The 23,754-nt window shown below is 40.9% G+C and overlaps 1 protein-coding gene and 1 long non-coding RNA gene across 3 annotated transcripts; both read left to right on the top strand.

Moving 5' to 3' along the window:
• Positions 1-4,033: 4,033 nt before the first annotated feature.
• LOC125332442 lies at positions 4,034-11,716 on the top strand. The gene is made up of 3 exons (XR_007206489.1): positions 4,034-4,045; positions 8,156-8,157; positions 11,626-11,716. It is a non-coding gene; the product is annotated as an uncharacterized LOC125332442 (long non-coding RNA).
• Positions 11,717-17,582: 5,866 nt separating this feature from the next.
• LCTL (lactase like) lies at positions 17,583-23,229 on the top strand. Of its 2 annotated transcripts, XM_048318219.1 has the most exons (7): positions 17,583-17,707; positions 18,188-18,283; positions 18,946-19,000; positions 19,082-19,243; positions 19,825-20,099; positions 20,431-20,557; positions 22,972-23,229. In XM_048318219.1, the coding sequence occupies exons 1-7, from the start codon at positions 17,618-17,620 to the stop codon at positions 23,085-23,087; spliced, it is 921 nt and encodes a 306-aa protein (XP_048174176.1). In that variant the 5' UTR covers positions 17,583-17,617; the 3' UTR covers positions 23,088-23,229. The 2 variants fall into 2 exon arrangements, with proteins under 2 accessions (XP_048174176.1, XP_048174177.1); XM_048318220.1 differs by lacking the exon at positions 18,188-18,283.
• The last annotated feature ends 525 nt before the right edge of the window (positions 23,230-23,754 follow it).

The raw sequence follows: 23,754 nt of genomic DNA, 5'->3' as shown, positions 1-23,754 counted from the left end.
TCCTATATGGGGAGCTCATGGAATGGTAAATTAGGCTCTGAGCTTCTTGAGGATGCTTTGGGAAAGCATTAAAAAGGAGGCCCCATTCATATTCTAATATTCCAGCTATATTCAGTGAAATATCAAAGTCTAGTCCCCATGGCTCTGATTTCCAAAATGCCAAGTCCCTGCAGGACACACACACACACTTCAGAAACAAAACACCATAAAAAGATCAAAGATCCCTCTGGGAATACATTCTCTGCACTCTTCAAAGCCAAATGTCCCCTCACTTGCCCCCTTGTAAACTGATTAATTTCAGTGGGAAGAGTGCTCACAAAATCAGCAAATCCATGCAGGGAGGATAAGTGTTTGTACATGTTAACTCTGCAAGCAAAACTCTCTGTATTTTTCCCTGCTCGACAGAAATAACAGGATTTACACTAATTCTCATTTCCAAGCTGCAGTTGGTGTTTAATCTGTTACCAGGCAGCTTTTCCTTGAGTCGTTTTGCACATGGATGGGATGCAGCCCCTCTCCCTGAATGAAGGAGTAAATGAGAGCACCATCTGGCCAGGCCCTGCCTGATCCAGCCCAGCGCCTGCGGTGCAATTCCAAAATGTGAGGAATGCTCACCCAGAAGACTCAGTTCACATCCTCCCTCCTATTGACTAAAGCTGCTCTGTCCCTTCTGGGCCGCTTTAGAGAAGAATTTGGTGGGAAGATGAGGGCTCTGAAATACAAACCATCTTCAAATGTGCCTGTGTGTGGTCTGAGCCAGCAGCTTATGCAATGAGAAATGGGAAGCCACTAAAATGATTCTGCTTCTAAATATTTTGACCTTTATTGACATTTATAAGTAGCAGGCAGCTTAATTACCAATTAAAGGAAGTTATTAGCTACAAAAGGAGCCTGTTCTTTTTTTTTTCTCTCATGGCTCCTTTCCCAAGCCGGGGCTGTTAGATGAGATTTCTGTGGCAGGACAAGGCAGAGGAGCCCAGGAGACCTCAGCTACTTTATGGCAAATCTGTACAGAAATCCTTAAGAAGTCAAAAACCTTCATAAAAGGGATACTCCAGAGGCAGCCCATGCAGAACAACAGACTCTCCATTGCTGTTGGGGTTCAAGCCTTGGATTACAGCACTGTCCCATTTTCCTACATGGAATTGCTTGGTGGACATTATTCCTGGCTGACTTTCTTTCAAGCACACCCATAAAAAGGCCTTCCCAAAGTGGTTTTGTGGGGTTTTTTTTCCTTTCTTTTTTTTCTTCACAATAGGCATTTAGAAGCTGGCCTGAGGAGCTGAGAATATACAGGACTTGGCTGCTAATCCTGACACACACTGTTAAAACTGGAAGTTCTGCCCCAGAGATGCATGAATTCCTAGAGCAAACAAAGCAGCTCCTTTAAAATCACCCAACTCTTCATACAGGATTGCAAGGTCTGGGAGTTCTACACATATTTATTGTCCCACTAGAGCATTGGGATTGTTTGCTGGCTGAGGCACTCATGAGAACGTCTTAATTAAAAAATATATACTGGAAAGATCAATGCTCTCCCATAATTTTAGAGTATCTTTCAATAAAAATTAAGTACAACACATACCAAAAATGCAGGATGAGCAGAGCTCTGATACTGACAAATGCAGGTATGATATTTAGACTAAATTAGAGTTAATATGAATTAAAAAGCAGCCTCATGAAAGAATTACCCTACACTTATATTATTTTCAATTCTATAGCACACATTAATGTTGTTTTAAGAGCCTTTATGTATGAAGGGAGATGCAATGTAGAGAAGACATGGAAACCCAAAGATACTTAAACCCTTATTTCCTACCTGGGTGAATAACACCAAGGTATGACTTCCCCAGTAGCTGGGAAGGTGGATGAGTGATCCAGACCTCATTTTGGAATATGATATGGAAGATAGGGAAGTTCCAGGCACAGTAATTTAGCTTTTCCTCAATTCTTCTCCTGCTTATATCCCAAGAGTCCTTTCCACCAACCTCAGCTTCTGAATTTCTGACAAATTTCTGGACTCTCAAGCAAGACTTTTAATGCTATTTTTTTCTTTCCCTGAATTTTTACCCCAGATCTTCATGGCTTCTTGTGCTCTGTATTCTTTACACCTTTTTTACCAAGTTGGTTATTCACCCTCACTTTCAGAGGGGAAAAAAAATTTGCTTTCAACATATTTGAAACTTAGAGTTTGATCCTGCAATCACTAAAGTTAAAGGCAGCAAGGGTGTTCTGTTCAGAGGGAGCAGAATAGCCCCAGATACTCTGTTCAGAGGGAGCAGAATAGCCCCAGGTATCTGGACAGTGTGTTTTCAATCAGGGAGCCTTCACAGTTAAAAGGAAATCATTTGCATGGTGTTAATATTCATTGTCCACATACACAGGATGGGAAATTTGCTGGACAAGAAGGTTAAATGTGCTGATGACAGGAGGGCAGAGCTGCTCTCAGCTGTACCTGATGCAGGAGATGACATCAAACCCCTCTGCACTCACAGCTCAGGGGAGCCAGACCTGGTTCTTATATACATGGAAGGTCAGCTGAGATCCCTGTGTGGGGATTTCATCCCAGGAACAAAACCAAAACTAAAGCTCCAGGGAAAGAAGGTACCACAAGCTGCAGCCCATCTGACAGAGACATCCAGTTATCAAATGTCTGAGAAGAAATTCTATTCAGATATATTTTCCTGCAGTTTAATAACAAGAAAACCTGTGCAAATATCAGCTGCAAAGACTTGGAAAAGCAAATCAAATCCAAGCTTTCAACAGTGAACAGGTATCAGTAATAATGAAATAATTGCCTGGATTTTGACAGCCTTGAACAATTCAGTAAATCCCAGCACTCCACGTACACAGCCTGATAGGAGTCAGGCAGCTGCGCTGCCCTTGAGAACTGGGCAGTGGGTTCTGGAAGGAAGGAAATAGCTGCCACATGCAGTAAATAAAAATAAGTTTAAAAAAAAAAGTACACCCAGAGTTCTGCTGCAGAATCATTCCATTGAGCCTGGCTAGAAACATAGGCAGCTACAAACCAATCATTCTTCTCCAACATAAACACAGATTGGGTTCGACTTGCAGTAACATAGGTTGAGATTTTTAGTAGATGACATAAATAAATGTATTTTTATATTTCCTGACCACATTAAGCTTGAAATCAGGAGTTCTAAAATGTGAGCCACACACTGCAAGGCTTCTAATAGCCAATAAATTCAGACAGTCACACTGAAGCAATGTTTTCTCCTTAAAGGTACATTTTGCTGCAGTGTATATAAATACAAGGGGACTTGTTTTTTTATGGATTTGTAATTATATGTAGCTGAACATGATCATTCAATAAAGGTTAAAGTTCTCTTAGGAGGACAGCAAGATGGAAACCACTTCAGAAGGCACAATCTCAGGTCCCAAATATTATTTCTACATGGAAATACATCAGTAAGGTGATGGGGGAAGGTTGAGGAAAATGACTTTCTCCAAAAAAAAAGACCAAGCCAGGAAAGGTAAAACATTCTGGCTCAAGAATATCAATGTATTCCTGTGTTCCTGCCCCACCTCTGCTACACTAAGAAAGCACAAAACCAGTTCTTATCCTGCCCAGTGCGTCTACTTCCCATGTGTAAAGTAGGGATTAGAGTGCTGGAATTCCTTCAGGTGGTGTTAAAGGAATGAATGATCCTAGAGAATCACCAGTAATACTTAAGAGCTAAAATACTCCCTAATCAAAGGTCATTTTTCATCTCCAGCCCTTACAGCACTTCAAAGTGGAGCTCAGCATTATCCCCATGATATCCCACACTGGGAAATGGAATACAACAGAGCAAGGGATTTTTCAGCTTCTCAGAAAGGGCCGGTAGCAATGTCAGGAGTGATTGTCAGGTGGCAGAAAAGGTGTGTGAGATGCACAAAGGCTGATGCCTATCAGTCAGAGAGCTCAGGGCCAGGGATCACACGGCTGAATTTCAGCTTTTCTCCCCACACAAGCTGTGGCCGAGGGACACAGTCACTATCCAGGCTTGGAAGGCAAATCCCTCACCACAAATGAGGCTGTTTGGTTTTTGGACCCACCACTTTCAGTGGGTCTCTCACAGAGACGTGTTCCCAGTGGGGGAGCCATAAAGAGTCAGTGTGTGCTGGCTCCAGAGCCCCTTATTGCCTGGATGTGCTGGAAAAACCAAATGGAAATGTCTGAGTGCTGATGTCACTGCAGTACAATTGCTTTGGAGGCTGCTCAGCTTTCCTTGGGGTGCCCATTCCTTGCAGGAGCCTCACTGAGCTTTGTCTCATGGCTGGAGGTTTATGAGCAGAGAGAAGTGAAGATGGCAGCTGAGAGCCTCACTTCACAATGAGTCAAATAATCTTTTTAAGGGAGAATTTGTCATTCCCAACCCAGTTTAAAAACCAGCAGCTGAGACTTAGTAAATGGAATGGACAAGCAGAACAAATTTAAAATCACCAACTGCTTTCAAGGGGAATTGACCTGCATGTGACAAAATTAATAAGAACCTCCCCAACCCACCTATATTAAGGTTGTAAAGTCAAGTGTTCAAGGGCTGGAAACACCAGAGTTAAGGCTGCCATGTGTAGTCCTAATTCACTTGTGATACAATTCCTGCGTGATACAATTAAAAGCTATTTTCCCCCATGGCCTCACCCCATTTAGTGGGCAGGATGAACAGAGCTATTCAGTATTTCTGGTTGTTTTTTTTTTTTACCTTTTTGAGTCAATGTGTGGCCTTGGCTTTATTTATAGCATGCCATTTAAACTCCTCACCAAAAACAGGATTATTCATATCCTTGTGGGTTTTAATATAACACTTATCACAGAAATATTTGCTTCAAAAACATAACAAATGTCTCATGACAAAACCCCTGCCAGTGAGGGAGGATGGTAGCACAGTCCCTTGAGCCCAAATGCTTAATCACAATCAGAGGTCCCACAAGATTGTTTTGCTTAGGATGAGATCATCTGAATGTAATACAGTGTATAATATATTCTTGGGTTTTAGCAAACCAATAGTAACAAAAACCCCATTTCTCTGGGAGAGAGCTCCAAAACTTCCAGTGCCCTGAGTTCTGGGTTTGGGAAAGCATCTGTTTCCTTTCAGCAGTGGCCACAGCATTTGCAAACCTTGTTCTCTGTGGTTTAAAGCACCTTCTTCGAAGACCTCAGGGCAAACAAGCAAGGTTTGATCCGAAGTAAAGTAACGTAGCAGAGTAAGGCTGGAGTGAAATTATTCCTGGCTCACTTGGTTCTGGGGGATTCACACTGAAATTTGCAATTTAAAAGGCAATAGAATTACTCCTACCTCTGTTTGCAGGCCTCTGTATGTGCATGTGGTTATGTAATACACCTAAACCCAAAAAAGTTGTCATATCTGATTGCAAAACACCTGAAACATCTTTAAATGTGTAGCAAACAACAGTGCTAATGTTCTTTTTCAGCAGTTAATCAACCATCAGGAAAGGTTTAACAGACTTCAGCTCAGGCACTACACAATCATTCTTCTCACAGACAATTCACATCCACCCTTTTGATTTGGATCTAGGTTACAAATCAAGTAACTTTTCTTTTGAGACATGATCTCTGTAGAAAAAAATGTTGCTCCAGGTTCTTCCACAAGTATGAAACCATTTGATAAATACAATTTTCAAGTTTATACAAGCCTGCAGTCCCACCTGCACATCCTGTCAGGGAAATCAATCCATGATTCCCTGTCATGCTGCTTGTTTTACAGCACAGTCTCAGAGAAAAGCACTTGTTAGAAACATTTTTAAAAACGTGTACTTACTGTTCTGACAGCCCTCAGGATCTCTTCTTCTTCTGGTCTGTCTTGCTTATCTCCCACTGTTCCTTACTGATGCTGTCTTTAGAGGCCAGCTGAAAGAAAAATGCACATTGCCAACAGTTTATATCCACCAGACTGGAAATCTGGCATGTCTGGAGCATTGTTATTATTACTATAATTACAAATATGTTTGGGAATTTGTATTTTTGGCATAATGGGAAGATTCATTCTAAAGAATGCAGCTTAGCTTTATAAAAATATGTTAAATCAGCTTGGATCATATCAAATTCAAGTATTGCAGAGATGACTGGGACTAAGATTCTTTCTTGATTTGATGTAGCAAAAAGAAAGTTCGCAAATACAATCTTAAGTATCACTTAGCAGCATTTTAAAAATGATACTATTATTAAATACAGCCTGTGCTAAGGCTGTAACCCTTCCCAGGACAAAGTGACAGAGCCTCTCAGAACTCACTAAGCCAGGCTGTAATTTGCCACAATTTTAACTGATTTACCTTCAGCTCAGTCCCCAGAATAATAAGGAAGCTGTGATGGAGTAGAGCACTGGGGCAGATATTTCACATTAGGAACACATTAAATCTCCAGTGGCATCACTTGGTTTTTGACTTGAGCTGAAGTGCTAAGGAGCATTAGTGAGGCCTTGTCTCTCAATTTATCCCTGAAAAAGCAAAAGTAAAAGCTTTTTTTTTTCTTTTCGCTGGTTTTGTTTGTTTGATTTAATAAATAAGGTAGAAGAAGGTCAGGCCATGGCACCAAAGAACTGTCACTATAAGAGCTGTGAAAGAATTGAGATTATCCCAGTTCATATTCAGTTTCTCCATGAAACTTTAAATTTTACCTAGGGAATAATGAGCCTGGCAGTTCAGAAAGGAGTTTTCTCAGTCTGTGCTTATGTGAGTAAAGTCCTCCTGTCCCTGGCAGCCCTGACACTGCAGCCCCACTGACAGCTCCTGAGGCTGCACAGAACCGTCTGCATCCCTTTGCTGCCCTTTCCCACCTGCCCTGCCCAGGCAGACATAGATCCCTGAATGTTCAGCCAGAGATCACAGGTTCCCGGCTCACTGGCGCCCTGTGCAGCACCTTTCACTGGCGTTTTTCAAACTCCTCTCAGGTGAAGGGCTGAGGAAGCCAGTCTGGGTCAGGCTGGCACTGCCCAGGCTGTCCCCAAGCTCCCAGTGCTGTGCAATGCTGCCTCTCCCTGGAGCACAGCTCTGTGCTCTGCAAAACTCCAAACTTTCCTCTCCAGCCTAAACCTTCAGCCCTGGACAGAAGCAAAATTAGTCTGAATGTCTCTAGTTATCAAAGTGTTCTATCTGTCCACTTCCTGACAATTTGTGCCTGTCTGATGCATGAGAAAGGGCCCTTCTAGGGCAAAACCACAGATAAAATGCATTTTAAAACTGAATTGAAAGCCCTGGATGTGGATGTTTTATAATCTAAGTTGAATATCCATAGAAAGAACAATAGTATGTTTTTAGTAATGACCTAATTCAACTAATTCAATAATGAACTAATTCAACCCCTTCCAAAACAATTCATGAACTCTTACTCATTATCAACTGACAGTGCTTGGGGACCTTCACTAATTACCACTATTCTTTGGTTCTGGATATATTTGTGTTATGGGTGCAGGGTAAAGATGGACATAGAAAGAAAATAAAACTGTGTCTTTTTGTTCCTACTCACAAACAGTGATGGGAAAACCTCCAAAAGCTGTCTCGCTGTTTTGTGGTTGTCAGGACACTTCATTTTCTCTCATTCCCAAGCTTCAGAAGCTTCCTCTTTGTGATTGCAAACAGATGATGGCAGAGCCAGCAATTAGACTAATCCAAGTAAATTCCAATCGCTGGTAGCCTGCAGCAGCTTGCAGTGCTCACATCAAATGGAGGCCCACCCTTAGCACGAAGCTGTCAGCCGGAAAAGAGAAATTAAAATTGATTTTTTGAAGCAAACTTCTGTGACCTTCCTCATTGCACCCAGGAGTACCTATAACATCTGTCATTTATTATATATCATGGTTGGGATTTTTAACCAACCACTGAGCTTGGGCATTCCAAATCCAGTGTGCACCTTTGACTGTATCAGTGCAAAGCCTCAGGAGTTTTCACCATTTGGGAGTTCCACAAAAGGAGGAGGTGTCTGCACCTCTCTGCATGCACCAACAAACACTAAAAATATAAAATTTAGGAGCTTGTTTGAAAATGACATCTTTAAAATTGGAGTTTTCAGTACAACCAGAATAGATTCTGCAGGTTTATCCTGTCCCTGCCAATCTTTTTGATCTTTCTTTGGCAAACAGCGATGGCAGGTTCTCAAACAGTTTAATTTTTTAAAAAATGACCCAAATAAAACCAGTGGTTAGTGATAACAGCTACTCAGTGAGCTCAATGGGCATAAAATATGAGAGTAGTGTCTTTCATAATAGTGGAGGAGCTGCTAAGAAAATTTGGTGTAAGTTTCAGAGTCACTCATCTCCACCTTTTCTCTGGAATCCCAGTTCAAACACTAGATCTCCCAGACTCTGGAGGTTTTCTTGCAATGGAGACTGTCTCCAGAAGCTGCCTACAGATTTCCCAGGATACCAGACTGGTGTTCCCCACAGTGAGAGGCCAGCAGAGGTGGGTACCAAACAGTAAAGCAAAGCATCCTCATTTCACTTCCTTCCAATATTCTTCCATAATTCCAATGTTTTCTCTGAAAAGCAAGGCCAGGCCGTAAGCCCTGTTGAGCTTTAGACAAAAAGTTTCCAAAAGCAGCAAATATAATGCAAGGAAAGTAATTTTGTAACACAGAAAAATACAAGCTCAGTTATACAAGTGTTCTCGTTCCAAGAACAATTGTAAGTGGGTTTTGTTTTGATTTGGAAAAAACTCCAATATCTCAGTGTATTTGCAGCGGACCACACACTGGAAAAACTATGTGGTTTTCTGGTGGCTGTATAATAAGAAAGGATTTTCTCTCTGAGACAGAAAAGGCCTATTCAAGGTTGGAAAGGGAGTGTAGCTCGGAAGAATGAAGAATCAGGAAGCTGGGGAGATAGGTCAGAATTGTGTGAGGATGATGTGGTCTCATTGTCTGAACAGCTGCCAGGGAATTAGGAAAGACAGCTTCTCCTTTTTCATCAAAACATAAGGGCTAAAAGCAAAAATCCAATAAAGAGCAGTTTTGGGGTGTTTGCTGTTAGGGGTGACTCCATCCCTGGTGTCTATCTGGAGAGAAGAGGTTTTGCAGCACAAAGTGTGGCACAGATAGAAAATAAAGTGGGAGGACAATGGACTTTGTGCCAAAGTTTTTGTGATATGCTAACACAGAACTCTGCAGCAAGAGAAGCCATAAATATCTACAGCGTTTATGGATGAAGAACCACTCCAGGCTGGAGATAAGTGAACAGCAGATAAAGCACTCACAAAGTACTGTCTTCACACTCATGTAGTGAGCCCATTGCATAAGCTGCTTTCCAGGTTATGTTACTGCATTTTACTTCATTGGGCAATTTTGGATGGACTCCAACAAGTAGATTTTTTTTAAACATTCTTTTTACCAGTAAAACACAATAAAAGATTTTATAGCCTTGATGTGTTTCTGGCACAGTTTAAAAACTGCTGCTAATAAAACTTTTCCAAGAGGAAAAAATGACCAAGCTGTCACAATGTAAATATGATTTTTAATTTTTTTTTTTAAGTTGGGGTTTTATGCAGGAAACTGGGAAACAACATCACAGGAAAAGATTATGTTGAGAGAAGAAAACCTATGCAAGCACGACTTAGAGTGGAACAGTGTCATGTTCCTGGCAGCCCATGTTAAATGCACTTGGAAAGAATTGTGTTTTCATGCACACCAAGGGCTGGCTCCTCCTGACCACTGAGTCAGTGACAATTCACCAAGTGACTTCAGCAATGCCCTAAAGCAGCAGCCTGACTTATAAATATGGCACCAGGCAGCCAGACAAGAGCTCTGAGCTCAGTCCTGGCCTGATCCAAGCTCCTGGTGTGAGATCCATCCAGCTTCTCACATGGAAAGAAGGGTGATCTGTCAGTCTGCTCACCCTGCCAGCTCTCTGAAGTCCCAGCCTCTCCTGGCATGCCAAAGCCTTTGTTCTTGGGGTGTTTTTAGGTGCAATTATGATTTAACGAGGAATGAGTGATGCCATGAAGATCTTTTGCCTTTTCTTTTATACCCGTTATACTTTTTTTACAACTTCTGTATTCTTAGTGCTTTTTGCCTACATTCTTGGGCTTGTTTGTCAAGCTGAGAGACTAAACATTTTAGAAGCTTTGTAGCTAGGGATCAGTGTGCCCCAGACCCCAAGGTCCTCTCCAGAACACATTCTGTAAGCTCAGATAGAACCATCCAGGTGAAGGTTCCTTGGGGAGGGGGGCTCACTCGAGCCTCTTATTGAGGAATTTCTGATAGATATGCTAATTAGTAAAACCTATAATGTTATACCCGTTCTTTTGGGGGGGGCATTTTTGCAGGGTGCATTTTTGTGCATTTCACTTGGACGTGATGCATCTAAGGATCCTTAAAATAAGTACCAAGGTAAAATCCCTTTTCCCCTTCTAACCGTTTTTGACTGTTGATTTCAAGGCATTATGAGTAATGCCCACCCTTCACCATCACAACTCTGGCATCGTTCAGTGTTGCAGTGACTCTGGTTCACTGCCCTACCAGGTTCTGCAGGAGATAAAATGAGCCAAATGCCAAAAAAGTGACAAAAACGTGCCTTCAGCACCCAAGTCCCCTACAGCAGGCTGACGTGTGTATACAGCACTGCCTTTTGTGTGCACCACAACTGTAGGAGCTACTGGATTTTTAAGGATCGTTCCCTCTGTCCCTGAAAATGGTCCTTCCTGAGGAGCAGGAGGGCAGGCAAGGGTACTGAGAGACCTGCAGGGATGAACAGCGAGCTCCCGGTGATATTTCTGCTCTCATTCCAATGCACTTTTTGCTTCTGAGATCAGAGGCTCTGTAAGAACTGCAATGTTGTTACGTATTTTATGCCGCCAGGCAACATTTTCAGTTATGAAATTGGCCACGCGAGGGCACCAGCACTGCTCGGGGAAATGAAAGGCCAAAACAGACAAAACTGCGTAGCCAAAGGAATAAAGAGGAGTTTGTTTACAAACTGTACAGCTGCAAAAGCACAAGATAGCAGGTTCCACGCAGGAGTCACCAACCCAGAGCGTCCAGCAGCTCTGGGGGTGCACAGCAGGGAGGAGGAAATCCCCCACCATCAGGAGCTGAGCTGCTCCCGCTGCCCCTGCCGGGCTCCCCTTGCTCAGAGATCCCTTTCCTCAGCGTGGGTGTGGGAAAGGCTCCCACACCTTGCTGTATTCAGTGCCCAGAGCCTCCCTCTGTCCTGGCTCAGGCCTCTGGCACAGGGGCAGCAGTGACCTCCAGGCTCTTCCCCTTCTCCCTCAGCCCAGAAAGGTTTTCTCACCTGAGAGCCAGGTGAGCAGAGATGTCTGAAACTACATTTTCAGCCCAGCAGTGGTTACCTCCTTTCATGGCCTTTTCAATGCACATTATCTCTGAGAGAGGCTGAATGGTAACTCCAGAGCTAAAAGAAATGAGGTGCTGTAGCTTGAGTTGAACACCCAGACTGGACAAGTTGTTTTTTCCACAAAGATATCACCATAAGGAATTCCTTTAGAAAGAAAAGAAAAAAGCATATTATTTTTCAACCTGCATCTTAATGATCTGATTTTAAATGATGCCATGTAAAAACAAAGCTCTCAGCCTCACAAAATCTGTCACTGAGTTCTCCCTGCCAAACACCATCCAGGATACAGATATTTGCACCAAAAGAAAATCATAGAATTCAGTATCCCAGAATGGTTCGAGTTGGAAGGGACATCAAAGATTACCTGATTCCACCCCTTGCCATAGGCAGGGACACCTTCCACTATCCCAGGCCGCTCCAAGCCCCATCCAACCTGGCCTTGGACACTTCCAGAGATGGGGTAGCCACAGCTTCTCTGGGTAACACATTCCAGGGCCTCCCCACCCTCACAGGAAGAATGTCTTCCACACATCTCACCTAAATTTCCCCTCTTTCAGTTTGAACCCATCCTTGGCCCATCACTGCAATTCCTAATGAAAAGTATCTACACACCCCCTGTTCAAGAGCCAGTTCTGTATGAATGTATGGATGAGTGCAAAGCTAATTTTGCTTACAAAGGAAAACCCTCATTGCTAACAGATTCCTGTGGTTAAGCTAAAGCTCGTCCTGCAGCATTGACTGTGGATACAAAAGGATTGTTCTTCTTTGTTTTGACTGTAAGTGAACAAAATGCTGTTTGCAACTAGATGTTTCTCCCGAGGTTTTGTGATAGCCTGGATTAATTCCATGCAATTATTCTGGGAAAGTAAATTTATTCTGAATGCCCTGGTAGGTTTGTGGCAGTTCAGAGGAATCTCCCAGATAGGACACATCTGTTGTGAAGAACACCAGGTAAGGCAGGAATGGGGGGAAATTAAAATAACTCCAGCTATAATCAGGGTAGAAGGGACCACAGCTTTCACCCAGACAAAAAGGGGTGAAAAGGGTTTTACAGGACCATCGTTACAGTCTGAACTTAGTAAATCTTTTTGCACAATTTGAAAAGCTGTTTCTTCTGCTGTGTTTGTAAAGGTACATGCCAGAAAACCAGAGCAATGAAGTGTTCCAAAATGCATCTATGAATTTGAAAAGTAATTGACTGAAAATTTCACAATAGACTGTGCATAAGATTGTTCTATTCAATACAGAGTGCTGTAAAATCATGAAGTGTTTTATTGTGCTTGAGCAGTTCTTGAGGTACTGAAATTATTTCAAATTCTACTAAGAATAATCAAGCCAAATGTGAAAAATACATTGATTTTGTTTAATTATCCCTAAATACAAATGAGTTCCTAGCTCCCAAAATATGAATCAGATAAGTTACAAATGTCTCAAACCATAACAAACACCCTACAATGTTCTGCTCTGACTCTGGAAAGGAATTAGCAGCATCCTATAAAACCACAGAGCCCTACTGCCCTGGGGCAGTGCCTCAGCTGCAGAAACTGGGGACAGATCCCACGGAACATTTCCTGCTCTCCTGGCTTCTTTTCGTGGGACTGTTGGTCAGTGCTAATGAAAAGATGAAGGGCAATGCTGAATTTAAAGGTACTGAATAAGCCAGAGAGCTACATTTGACTGTCAATGTCTAAGTTAATATCACATGTACTTGCAACGTTTTATATTTAAAATAAAAGTAAATCTAGAGTATTTAGACCTGGTTTAAAATGTTTTTAGTCTGCTACAAACTTTTCCCCCCCTGCAATCTAAAGGTTCCCATTTGAAATGCAGAGGTGGAGATATTTTTAATCCAGGACTAAAGCCTTTGATGTTGAAGTAGTTACCTTTTCCCAAGCCAGCTGTGCAGTCCCTGCGTTAATTAGGAGATATGGGATGATCATTAATAAACACAGAGGAACAGGAGGCCTCTGAGGTTGTACATTTACTACATGTTCTGAAAAGCGGGTCAGTCCTTTGCCTTTCGCCAGACTGGGGGTTTCATTTTGGTCAGAAGCCAACCTGCAAAGCAGCACAGATACTCCAATGCAAAACATGATTATTTTAAATAAAGTATTTGTTCTACTTTTCCTCATGTTCCAACCCCATCTTCAGATTCATCAACAGATGCTTAGGAATGTAAAACATCCTTTGGGGACTGTATCAATTTGGGGAAAATAGTACTTTACTAAAAAGCTCTTCTGAAACTTTATTTAACACAGTTAAAATGGGTCTCTCTAATAGTTTAACTTGATGTCGCAGTTTAAAATTGATGATGGGACTGGAAAAGAGGAACATCATCAAGATAAAAGCTGCAATTAATTAAAACTGCAATAATCGCAAGTATTAGTTTCCCTTTTCAACTTCCACAGGGCTTGTTGCCATGACATATTTAGGTGGAAAGATGCTACCAGCATAATCGCTCCTTTCTTGCCCCTTTTTGCAGGGTTTTACTTACTGGTATTTGTGGAACAGTTTGAAATCCAGAACAAAATAGGTACCAACAAAGAGAGCTTTAGGATGAAGATAAGTAACATTATAGAAAATATGCAGCTTCTAATAATTATAATTTTACACCCCATTCTTCCCTCATTTTCCTCACCCTGCCAGAAGTTTAACTGCACCTTCCACTCAGCCCAAGCTTCCAGGCTTCAATTAAAGTAGTTCCCATCCAGCAGAAAAAAACCTTTTCCCTTTTGACCCCCCACGCCCATTTGTGGAGCAGCAACACCTGACAGAGCTCTTGTGTTTTCCCAGGTGGGCCCTGGCAGAGAGCAGCTGGCAGGGATGAGGAGGGACATCCTGAGATCCTGGGCTGTGCTTGTGGCAGTGATGGGGCTGAGCGCAGCCGAGGACTTCCCGTGGACCAAGAACAATCCAGGCTCCTTCTACTACGGCACTTTTCCGGCTGGTACCTTCCAACCCCACTTGGTTTGGGGGTTGGAATATTCTACACCTGCTCCTGTGTTTGCACAAGGAAGCAACCCAAAGGTTTTCCTTGTCCTTCCAGGGAAATGGCGGAAGCAGAAATCGAGGTTGTTGCAGAATGCAGGAACACCTTTGGGATCTGGTCCTGGGAGTACAGGGATCCCCATAACCCTGCACTCCACAGGGCCACTTAAAACAGGAAATACAGAGGAAAGACTCACAGATTAACAGTTCATATCCACATCTCCCTGATTAAAATGCAGTGTAACAAGTCACACCTGAGAACTCTTCTCCTTTTTTATAAATTATCTACAATTAATGAAATAAACTAAAAATACCCTTTGTTAAGCAGCTAACTTAAGAACTGAGTGAAATAACTGTGCTGGGTTTGTTTCAAGCTGTTCAGTATTATCCAATGCACTCTCCAGTAGGGATTGATGAACCTTATTCTTTCTTCAGCACATATATAAATACATTTCATCCAAGCAAAATCAAAACTAGAAAGATATAGGCACTGATTGGTTTTCATGCTCAAGTTTTTAAGTAATTTATGAATTGGTATTTTGTGTAACAATAGGGAAATAATCCAGAATATTTCTATATATTTTATGTAACATCTAAACTTGTAGTTGCTAAAACCACTATAAACCAGCAGGAAGAAATTATGTGAAAATCTAGTTTGTTTTTTACAGTAACATATTTCTGCCACACTATCAATGCCCTACCTCATCACTGTAAAATACAGACTTTACAGATTTAATAAATGAAAGGATTTGATTCCTTGCTCAGTGCATCAGAACACAACACCTTCAGTCCCATTTTCACTCACTTTTTAGGCACAGATACATTTTCACCTAGAAAACCTTGGCCTCTCCAGCAGTGCTTACTTTCAGTTTCAGTTCCTTTATCCTATGAACATTTAGCAAGACCAACTAGCAGGAAAAGATTCCAATAACTCCCCTGTTTTTACCTTTAGGTTTCTTATGGGGTGTTGGAAGTTCTGCCTACCAGACTGAAGGGGCCTGGGACAAGGATGGGAAAGGACCAAGCATCTGGGATGCTTTCACTCACAAGAAAGGGAAAGTGTTTAGGAATGAGACGGGAGATTCCACGTGTGATGGCTACTACAAAGTTAAGGTATTGTTCAAGAGGAATGAATTGCACCTCTGCAAATGTTCTGGGGCCATTCCATGATCCCGGTTTCCCATTTTGAAGGAACAGCTTTAGCTGCTCTAAAGGCTCATTTAACTTAGGAATCCAAGGGCTGGTATTTTAAATTAGTACAGTAAAATCTTCTTTCCTTATAATCTCATAGAACCAATCATACCACAGTATTTCCCAAATACATCTCAGCCTTTCAGGATTTTTGTGTCCAAAGAAATATTCTGGAAGTCCAAATGCTTAGTTAGAAATACAAGAAACACATTTGAGGGTTAAATAAAACTAACATCTTTTTGTGTGAGCCTGTATGAGGTTTTCTATGTGTTTTTAAGAGGCTTTAAAAATCAGTCTGAATATTCCCCATTTTTTGAAATGATAACAAACAAACAATCAATGCAGCTCTGTTCACAACATGCTTCCAAGCCTAATACCATCAAAACCAATTTTCAAATTACTGCGCTGGAAGAAAGACAGATACACAGCAAGAGGAATCCAAATTACTGTGAGAAGCCAGGGTTATGTAATTGGAATTGCAACTAATTTAATAAAAGTTATATTCCACTGAGGTTTCTCCACATACATGAAGTTCAAGGGAGAGCCAGAGGTCTCAGCAAGAACTAAGAGAAAAGAAACTATGCCTTCCTCTCCTAAAATGGGAAAATGCAGGAGAGGTTTCATTTGAACTCTCAAACCAGCAGAAGTTTGAAAGAACAGCTTAATAAAAAAATTTAGAGAAGCTGGGACTCTGAGCCTCACTGGGCTGTGGTACCAGAAGACATTGACACAGAGATGATTTGGGCACTCACTACACTGGGTTTGTATTTAGAAATACTTTCTAAAACTTGTTTGTGTTAGTCCAGTTACATGATCCTCTTTATATCAAAGCACTCTTTGCCTTTATCATCAGAATTCTCTTTGCATTGGCTCAAATACCACAAATTTCTAATTTCATTTAACACTGAAGAGGTACAATTTCTTAGAAAAAGAACATATGTTCATATGGAATTAAGGGGGTTTTCTCATTCCAGTATAAGACAGTAAATGAAAGTCCAAGTAATTATGTTTTTGAGCCTAATGTTTGAGGTCAAGATTTACAGGCTTCTACTATTTTCTAGAACATGCACATTACAAATTCTGACATGAATGTAATTGTGTTGCAGAACCTTAGCTCATTTTTCTGTAGTGCAAACATTCAGTTTTCATAGTTACACAAAACATTACAGGATTTCCTTGGATTGTCCAAAAAAAAGTGGTTAAAGAAAAAGGGTTCAAACGGAACAAGCCATCACCTCAAAGATCAGAAAATAACTGCTGGAATTCTCTTTTGTGCAACTCTTCCATAGATTTTCTGCATTCAGTGTTATTTAAGACAGATCAGTAACTGAAGTTATTCTGCTCAGCCTCAGGATGTGTTAATTGGATTTTCTTCTCACAGGATGACATTCAGTTACTGAAGGAGCTGAAGGTGAATCACTACCTCTTGTCTATCTCATGGCCAAGAATTATGCCCACAGGCATCAAAGGTAAGCACAATTTCACCACATTCTTACCAATATTCTTACCTGTAAGGAATTTTACTCCAGGGTAACCCACAGTTGTTCAGCGTTCCTGTTAAACAGATCTGTTTCTCTGCAGAACAGAGTTTAACCATTACAGAATTCCCAGCGCTATAATGTAAAATTCCTTGGTCAATAGTTTTAGATTTCTGTTCTTCCAGTTATTTGGGAACTAATCCAGGTAATTCCTTGTCTGTGCTTTTCATCAGCTGAGCAACTGAATGAGAAGGGAATACAGTTCTACAATGATACAATTAACAGTCTTCTGGAAAACAATATCACCCCTATTGTGAGCCTCTACCACTGGGATCTGCCACAGGTCAGACAATATTTAAATTAGTCAAACACCTCAAATAAAGGCTTCTGATAGAAATAATTTTCTATGGTTAAGAACTAAGGGTACTTAAAATTAGAGAAGTCTGCATGATTTTAAGAACTTGTAAGTATTTCCTATTCATTTGCATTTTATATGCATTGAAGTTTTGAAAAATCTTTCTGAGCTAGAAACAGAATGAAATAGAAATAAAAGTCTTTTTTATGCAGCAGCTGACATTCAAGTACAATTAGTGACTCCTGAAATTCTTATTTCCAAAGGTTCTCCAAGAAAAGTATGGTGGCTGGCAGAATATAAGCATGATAAATTATTTTAATGATTATGCAAATCTGTGCTTTGAGAAGTTTGGCGATCGTGTGAAACACTGGATTACGTTCAGCAATCCTTGGGTAAATCATCAGTGTTTTCCTTCCAATCACTCTGATTCCACAGTTCTGTTCCCAAAATTATGTGGAAGTGACACTAGAGGAGAGTAGGTTAAGAAAATGGAGAGGGAAGAGGGAAGAGGAAAGATTTAAACCATTAATCTTTGTGGCCAAAAATGTCAGCGGGCAGATTTTGCACAAGGGCAGAGATTTAAGACACGAAATTCCAGGAAAATTTTGAAAACTCCTCAGCTGGAGAGACACAGGAATTGGAAAGGCAGCTGTTATTTACCCTTTCCCATTCCATCAGCTCACTCCTCACCAATGTTCCCAACAAGCCACAGCACAGTACCAACCAGGCAGCGGGGGAGGAAATGCGAGCCAAGGGGAAGGGAAAAGGGGACTGGAGACGGACAGCCCAGGCAGGAGAGCACAGGATCCACAGGAGGGAGCACATTCCCTGGCTCTGGTGCCCAGAGAAGGGCTGACTCTCTGTGTTTGCAGGCAGTGGCTGAGAAGGGCTATGAAACAGGAGAACACGCGCCAGGACTGAAGCTCGGCGGCTGCGGCGCCTACAAGGCTGCTCATCACATCATTAAAGTAAAAAAACCTCCTGAACACGTGCTTGAAATTACGTGCCAATTAAGGATTTTTATCAGATTTCACTCTTTAAACAGGAATAGTTTCACAACCATGTCATTTCCAACTAGGACTCTGAAATTACCATCTGGCTTTAAAACTCCAGTGCATAATCCAAGGCAGTCCCAATGTTAGGTGCTTCATTTAACACTGTTGCAACAACTTGAATTTTTCTTATATTATAGATGTCTCTAATAGTTTGTTTGAAGCTGGTTGAAAAAGAAAATATCCAGGTTAGTCTAGAAACAAGCAGTAACATCCTGGCCTGTTGAAATGAACCTGAATGCTGCAAGTGACTTCAGAAGACTCTGGTAAAAATTAACTTTCCTCTGAATAAATTAGGGAAAGATATCCAAAGAGCAGAGCCATGGAACAGAACCCTGTCCTGAGGGCTGTGTGTCACTGCCATGTGGATCTCCTCCAATTTAGGGAAGGAAGCTTGCATAAAGGCTCTTGTGATGTCTTACATGAAATGAAAGTTTCTGTAATAAACACAAAAGAAATTCTGTGATATTTTCAGACTGACCTCAGTGCAAAAAGTGCTCACCAGCTTTCCATAGTGCCCATGGCATAAGAGAGGAAAATGTGCACATGATTTATTCTATTTGTACTTTTTTTTACAGACTCACGCCAAGGTTTGGCACTCCTACAACAACACCTGGCGCAGGGAGCAGAGAGGTAATCTGGATTCATTCTGTGACTGTGCTGCTGTTTATATTAAGGGCTTAAAGAACTGCAGAATTGTCCCTTTGTTTTAAGGGATGGTTGGAATTTCCCTAACGAGTGGCTGGGGGGAACCTGTTGATCCACACAGCCAAACAGACAGAGATGCTGCCGAAAGGTACATCCAGTTCCACCTGGGATGGTTTGCAAATCCCATTTACAGAGGGGACTACCCAGAAGTTATGAAGAATTATGTAGGTAAGTCCCAGTAACTGACTAACACATGAATAAATCCACACTTCCAGCACATTACAAGGGAGTAATTCCTGGCCAATGTGTGCTTTAGTCAAGTGAGGGCGCAGGTGAGACACAGCAAAGCAACCGAAGGCCCCCAGGCTGGACATGGCTCCTGAGCACTTTGGGGACGACACACCAGGACACTTTAGATCACTGTTTCCCCATGTATTGTACCCAGCGTCTCCAAACCAAAAGGATCAAAGATAATCTCTTCTTTAAAAAGCAGTCAAACTCAAGTGTCCTTGACATTAGCACTAAATTAAGGAAAACCATATTTGGCCCTGGCAGAGGCTGCCCAGAGAAGCTGTGGCTGCCCCTGGATCCCTGGAAGTGTTCAAGGCCAGGGTGGACGGGACTTGGAGCAGCCTGGGATAGTGGAAGATGTCCCTGCCCATGGCAGGGGGTGGAATGAGATGATCTTCAAGGTCCCTTTCAACCCAAACCATCCAGGATTTTATGATTCTATGATTTATTTTTGGTGAGATAAAGAAAACCAATTTCCATGCTCCTCAGAAGTGCATTTCCTGTAATTATTTTGATAGGTAGGAAGAGTGCCCAGCAGGGCCTGGGGACATCAAGATTACCAACTTTCTCAGTGCAAGAGAAAACCTATATTAAAGGCACCTCGGATTTCCTGGGAATAGGTCATTTTACAACTCGTTATGTTCTGCAGAAGAACTTTCCCTTTCTCCAAGTGTCCAGTTACCACACTGACCGTGACCTGGCTGAATTGGTGGACCCAAACTGGCCAGCTCCAGGCCCTAAGTGGCTCTACTCTGTGCCCTGGGGGTTCAGACGATTACTCAATTTCATCAAGGTGAGTAGAACAGATCTTTAATTATAAAGGAAGCACCAAAATGCCTGGAGGAGCTGCACTTACACTGGTTTAGATTTAGATTTTCAACAGTTCCGTCTATTTGTCTTGTCATATTGGCAATTTTCTTTGTAAAAAAAAAGTGCCTTAATTTCAGCTCAGAAAACTACAGAATTCAGTCTTTTAAAATAAACCCCATAGTTAAAATCCTACTACACATTTTTCTTACCTTAAGTAAATCTAGAAAATTTCTCCTAATGCACTTTGCTAAATCACATTTTCTGTCAAAATAAAATGATTTTATGTGAATCAATCTAAACATTTCTGTTTGCAGACCCAGTATGGGAACCCCCTGATTTATGTGACAGAGAATGGAGTGTCTGAAACCGTGCAGTGCCCTCAGCTGTGTGACGAGTGGAGGATACAGTATCTCAAGGGATACATCAATGAGATACTGAAAGGTCACTTAGAAACAGCTTTATAGGATTTGACTTTTGGAGTGTTTTCACCTTGTCTATTTGTTCTTTACATCATAAATATTCACAAGTCAAAATGGGCAGCAAACCAGACTAATAAATTTTCAACAAAATGACAACCTAAGCAAACACATTAATACTAATAAATACAATAACCTACATGAGATTTAAAACTGCAATGGATCACCAGTTGCCACTTTCAGAAAGGAGAAATTACCATGCCCATAGAGCTCTAGTACCTCTAAGCTAAAGGTATCAACTTCAAAGAATCTAAATTAAATTACTTTGGCCTTCATTTTTCTGTCCTCCTCCCCATCTCTTCCTGCTATAAACCAAAACATTTACAGAACCATATTTTAAGGACAAAAACCACCTTTACCAGAGTGATTTGTGTTCTGTTTACAGCTCTAAATGATGGTGTTAATGTCAAAGGTTACACTGCCTGGTCACTGCTGGATAAATTTGAATGGAACAAAGGCTTCTCCGAAAGATTTGGGCTTTATCACATTGACTTCAAAAACAAGAACAAACCACGGTACCCAAAGGCATCTGTTGACTACTATAAAAAGATTATCAGTGCAAATGGATTCCCAAATCCAAGAGAGGTGATGTCAGCTGCTGATTTTGATCTTTTTTCCTTTTTCTTTGATTTATGTGCAAATATCACACTGAATTTCAGGAAACACCTTGCATGAATATGGTACAGAAGTGACACTTTGGTTCTGTAAATTAGGGATCTGTTTAGTACAGAGATATTCAGACACTGAAAGTGGGAACAGCCTCAATTACTATTTTCAAACCATTCAACAAACTACCTGGACTTACTGATGCAGTCAAAAATTGTCAATCAGAAATTGTTTAGCAATGCTGTCAGATTTCTAGGCAGAAAACTGCACATATGTACTGCCCTACTGGAAAATAACATGGAATGTATTATGTGCTGTTAAAAATTTTATTGAACAATTAACTTTGAGAAATTCACTGCAATAAAACCCATGAAGAGACAAAGAAACTTTCAGAAAATCATGTGTTGGTAGAATAAAATAGTTTCAAGTTAATTGTAGGGACAAGTGTTGAGAGACAGGGAGGAAGGTGCTGGGAATGAGGAGGATGCTGCAGTCTAACAGAACTGTCACCCTTCCCCAGGTGGAAAACTGGCATCGGAAGGCCATGGACACCTGCTCTGCCACACACCAACACCTTGCTGCAGGTAATGATGGCTCTGTTTTGTTCTATAAAAGCAGATTCTGTAACTCTCAGACATTAAATTGCTCTCTGAATATGGATAAAAGGTATTTTCTCCCCAAAAGCACAAGATTCTAAAGAAAAATGCCTTTATTTACTGTCTCAAACTAAAATCACTGTAGCTAAATGGATCAGTTTTGGATGTTACTGAAATACAGGAACTGGAAGAGCTAATACTTAAAACGGAGGTTGGGGATGACAGCATTCTCCTTAAAAAGCATTCTCCTTAAAATAAAAGTGCTAAATGCCTTTTCAAACACAAACCAAACCCAGACAAATCAAGACAACCACACAGACAGAAAATCTCTAAATGTCTGACTTCTACACAAAGTGGAACTATAAATAAAAGGGCTAAGGACTGGCCTAAGATTGAGTTTGGTCTCTGATGCTCCTGGTAACAAAGAAACAGCAACACAACTGGGAGCAGCTGCTTGAGGACACAGAACACTCTGCCCACAGCTCCCACAGTGCCAGGCTGATCCAGGATACATAAAAACTTCCTGGTGTAATTCAGGACCTTTCAGAATTCCTGAAGTAGGAATTTTTAAAAGAAAGATCAAGTAAATACTATAGATTCTTACAAGAAGATGAGATAAATTCCACATGGTAGCAAACATCCCAGCAGTCAGCCTAAGTTTATCCTGCTCAGCCTCCACTTTCAAGTCACGTTCAGTGTGAATGAACTGGGTTTACTGAACTCTTCCAGGCTTTTCGGTGGAATAAAGTTCTACAAAATAAAAACCATTTAATTTTTCATCCGGTTACAGAACAATCATAAAAAGGCTAAAGTGCTTCCCAAGGATTTCTCTTTGACAATTTTCTTTTCTACCCTTTCCCCTTGGGGTGGGGGGAATAAAAGTCAAAAGACAGTAAAATATTGTTAATGCACTGCAGCTAATTCATAGCAAGCACAATTTTTGCAGCCCTTTGAGCACTGACATGTCTTCAGAAATTTAACTGAAAAAGAGAGAGAGAAAACCATCATGGATTTGTTCCAGCTTTGGCAGACTTAGGAAATTCTGTTTGCTTTGTTTGCTGTTTATCCAATGTCAGCATTTTTATGCTCAAAACAATCTTATGTTACCTCTAAGTTTGGTATGAGTGTACTCCAGAGGATTAAATCTCTTATATATTACTCGTTTCTCAAATTTTAGATTCCCTGATTACTCACATGGAAATGGTGACAGAGATTGTTCTTCCAACAGTTTTCACACTCTGCATACTCATCAGTATTGTCCTCCTCATATTCTACCTTCGAAACCACAGCTAAAATTACTGTTTGCACACATCTTCATTTGCCAAAAGGACTAAGCTGCAACTGTTTTATTTGATAGCTAAAATTTACCACAGATGCCTCTTTTTATACCCCTGTAATGAAATATTATTTATCAATCCACCTAGAGCTTTTATAGTTTTTCTATTCAATTCCCAAAACATTTTTCTGTTTTTACCAAAATCCAAAATACCTTCTCTTTCCACATTACTCTCCACTGATTCTAAGTAACAGATTTTACAATCCTTATTATTTTGGAAACTATTACACATTTTGTTCACCAGAAAAATAGTTAAGATTAAAGAGATTCAAATCTTGACAGTACAAATTTCAAGTGACTAAAAGCTGCTTGCAAATTCTGATTTCAGTCTGTTCATCAACAGAATTTTGATGACCATGTAATTGCTATTTGAAGAAAGACACATGATTTTAAAATATAAAAGGACTTAAATGTTCCAAGAGCACTGCTTAAGTATGAACTTATGCATATCTAAAAGTTAGGATAATATATACCTTGCTATTTAGGTGTGGAGAAGAGTTGTTTGAAGTGAGTAAACCAAGATGACAACTTCTGAATCAGATTTAAACTACATCTCTCCAGTTTAGTTTACAGGAACTAGACTCCCCTTATACAACTTCATAATATATTACACACAAATGTGGA

The sequence above is a fragment of the Corvus hawaiiensis genome, chromosome 13 (genome assembly GCF_020740725.1).
Source record: "Corvus hawaiiensis isolate bCorHaw1 chromosome 13, bCorHaw1.pri.cur, whole genome shotgun sequence".
NCBI lineage: Eukaryota > Metazoa > Chordata > Aves > Passeriformes > Corvidae > Corvus > Corvus hawaiiensis.
This window is presented reverse-complemented; position numbering and strand designations above follow the sequence as displayed.

Coding starts and splice junctions, on each gene's coding strand:
- LCTL (XM_048318219.1), top strand. CDS start 17,618: ATGATAAATTATTTTAATGATTATGCAAATCTGTGCTTTGAGAAGTTT. Junction 17,708..18,187: donor TTACGTTCAGCAATCCTTGG/GTAAATCATCAG, acceptor CTGTGTTTGCAG/GCAGTGGCTGAGAAGGGCTA. Junction 20,558..22,971: donor CATCAATGAGATACTGAAAG/GTCACTTAGAAA, acceptor CTCAAATTTTAG/ATTCCCTGATTACTCACATG.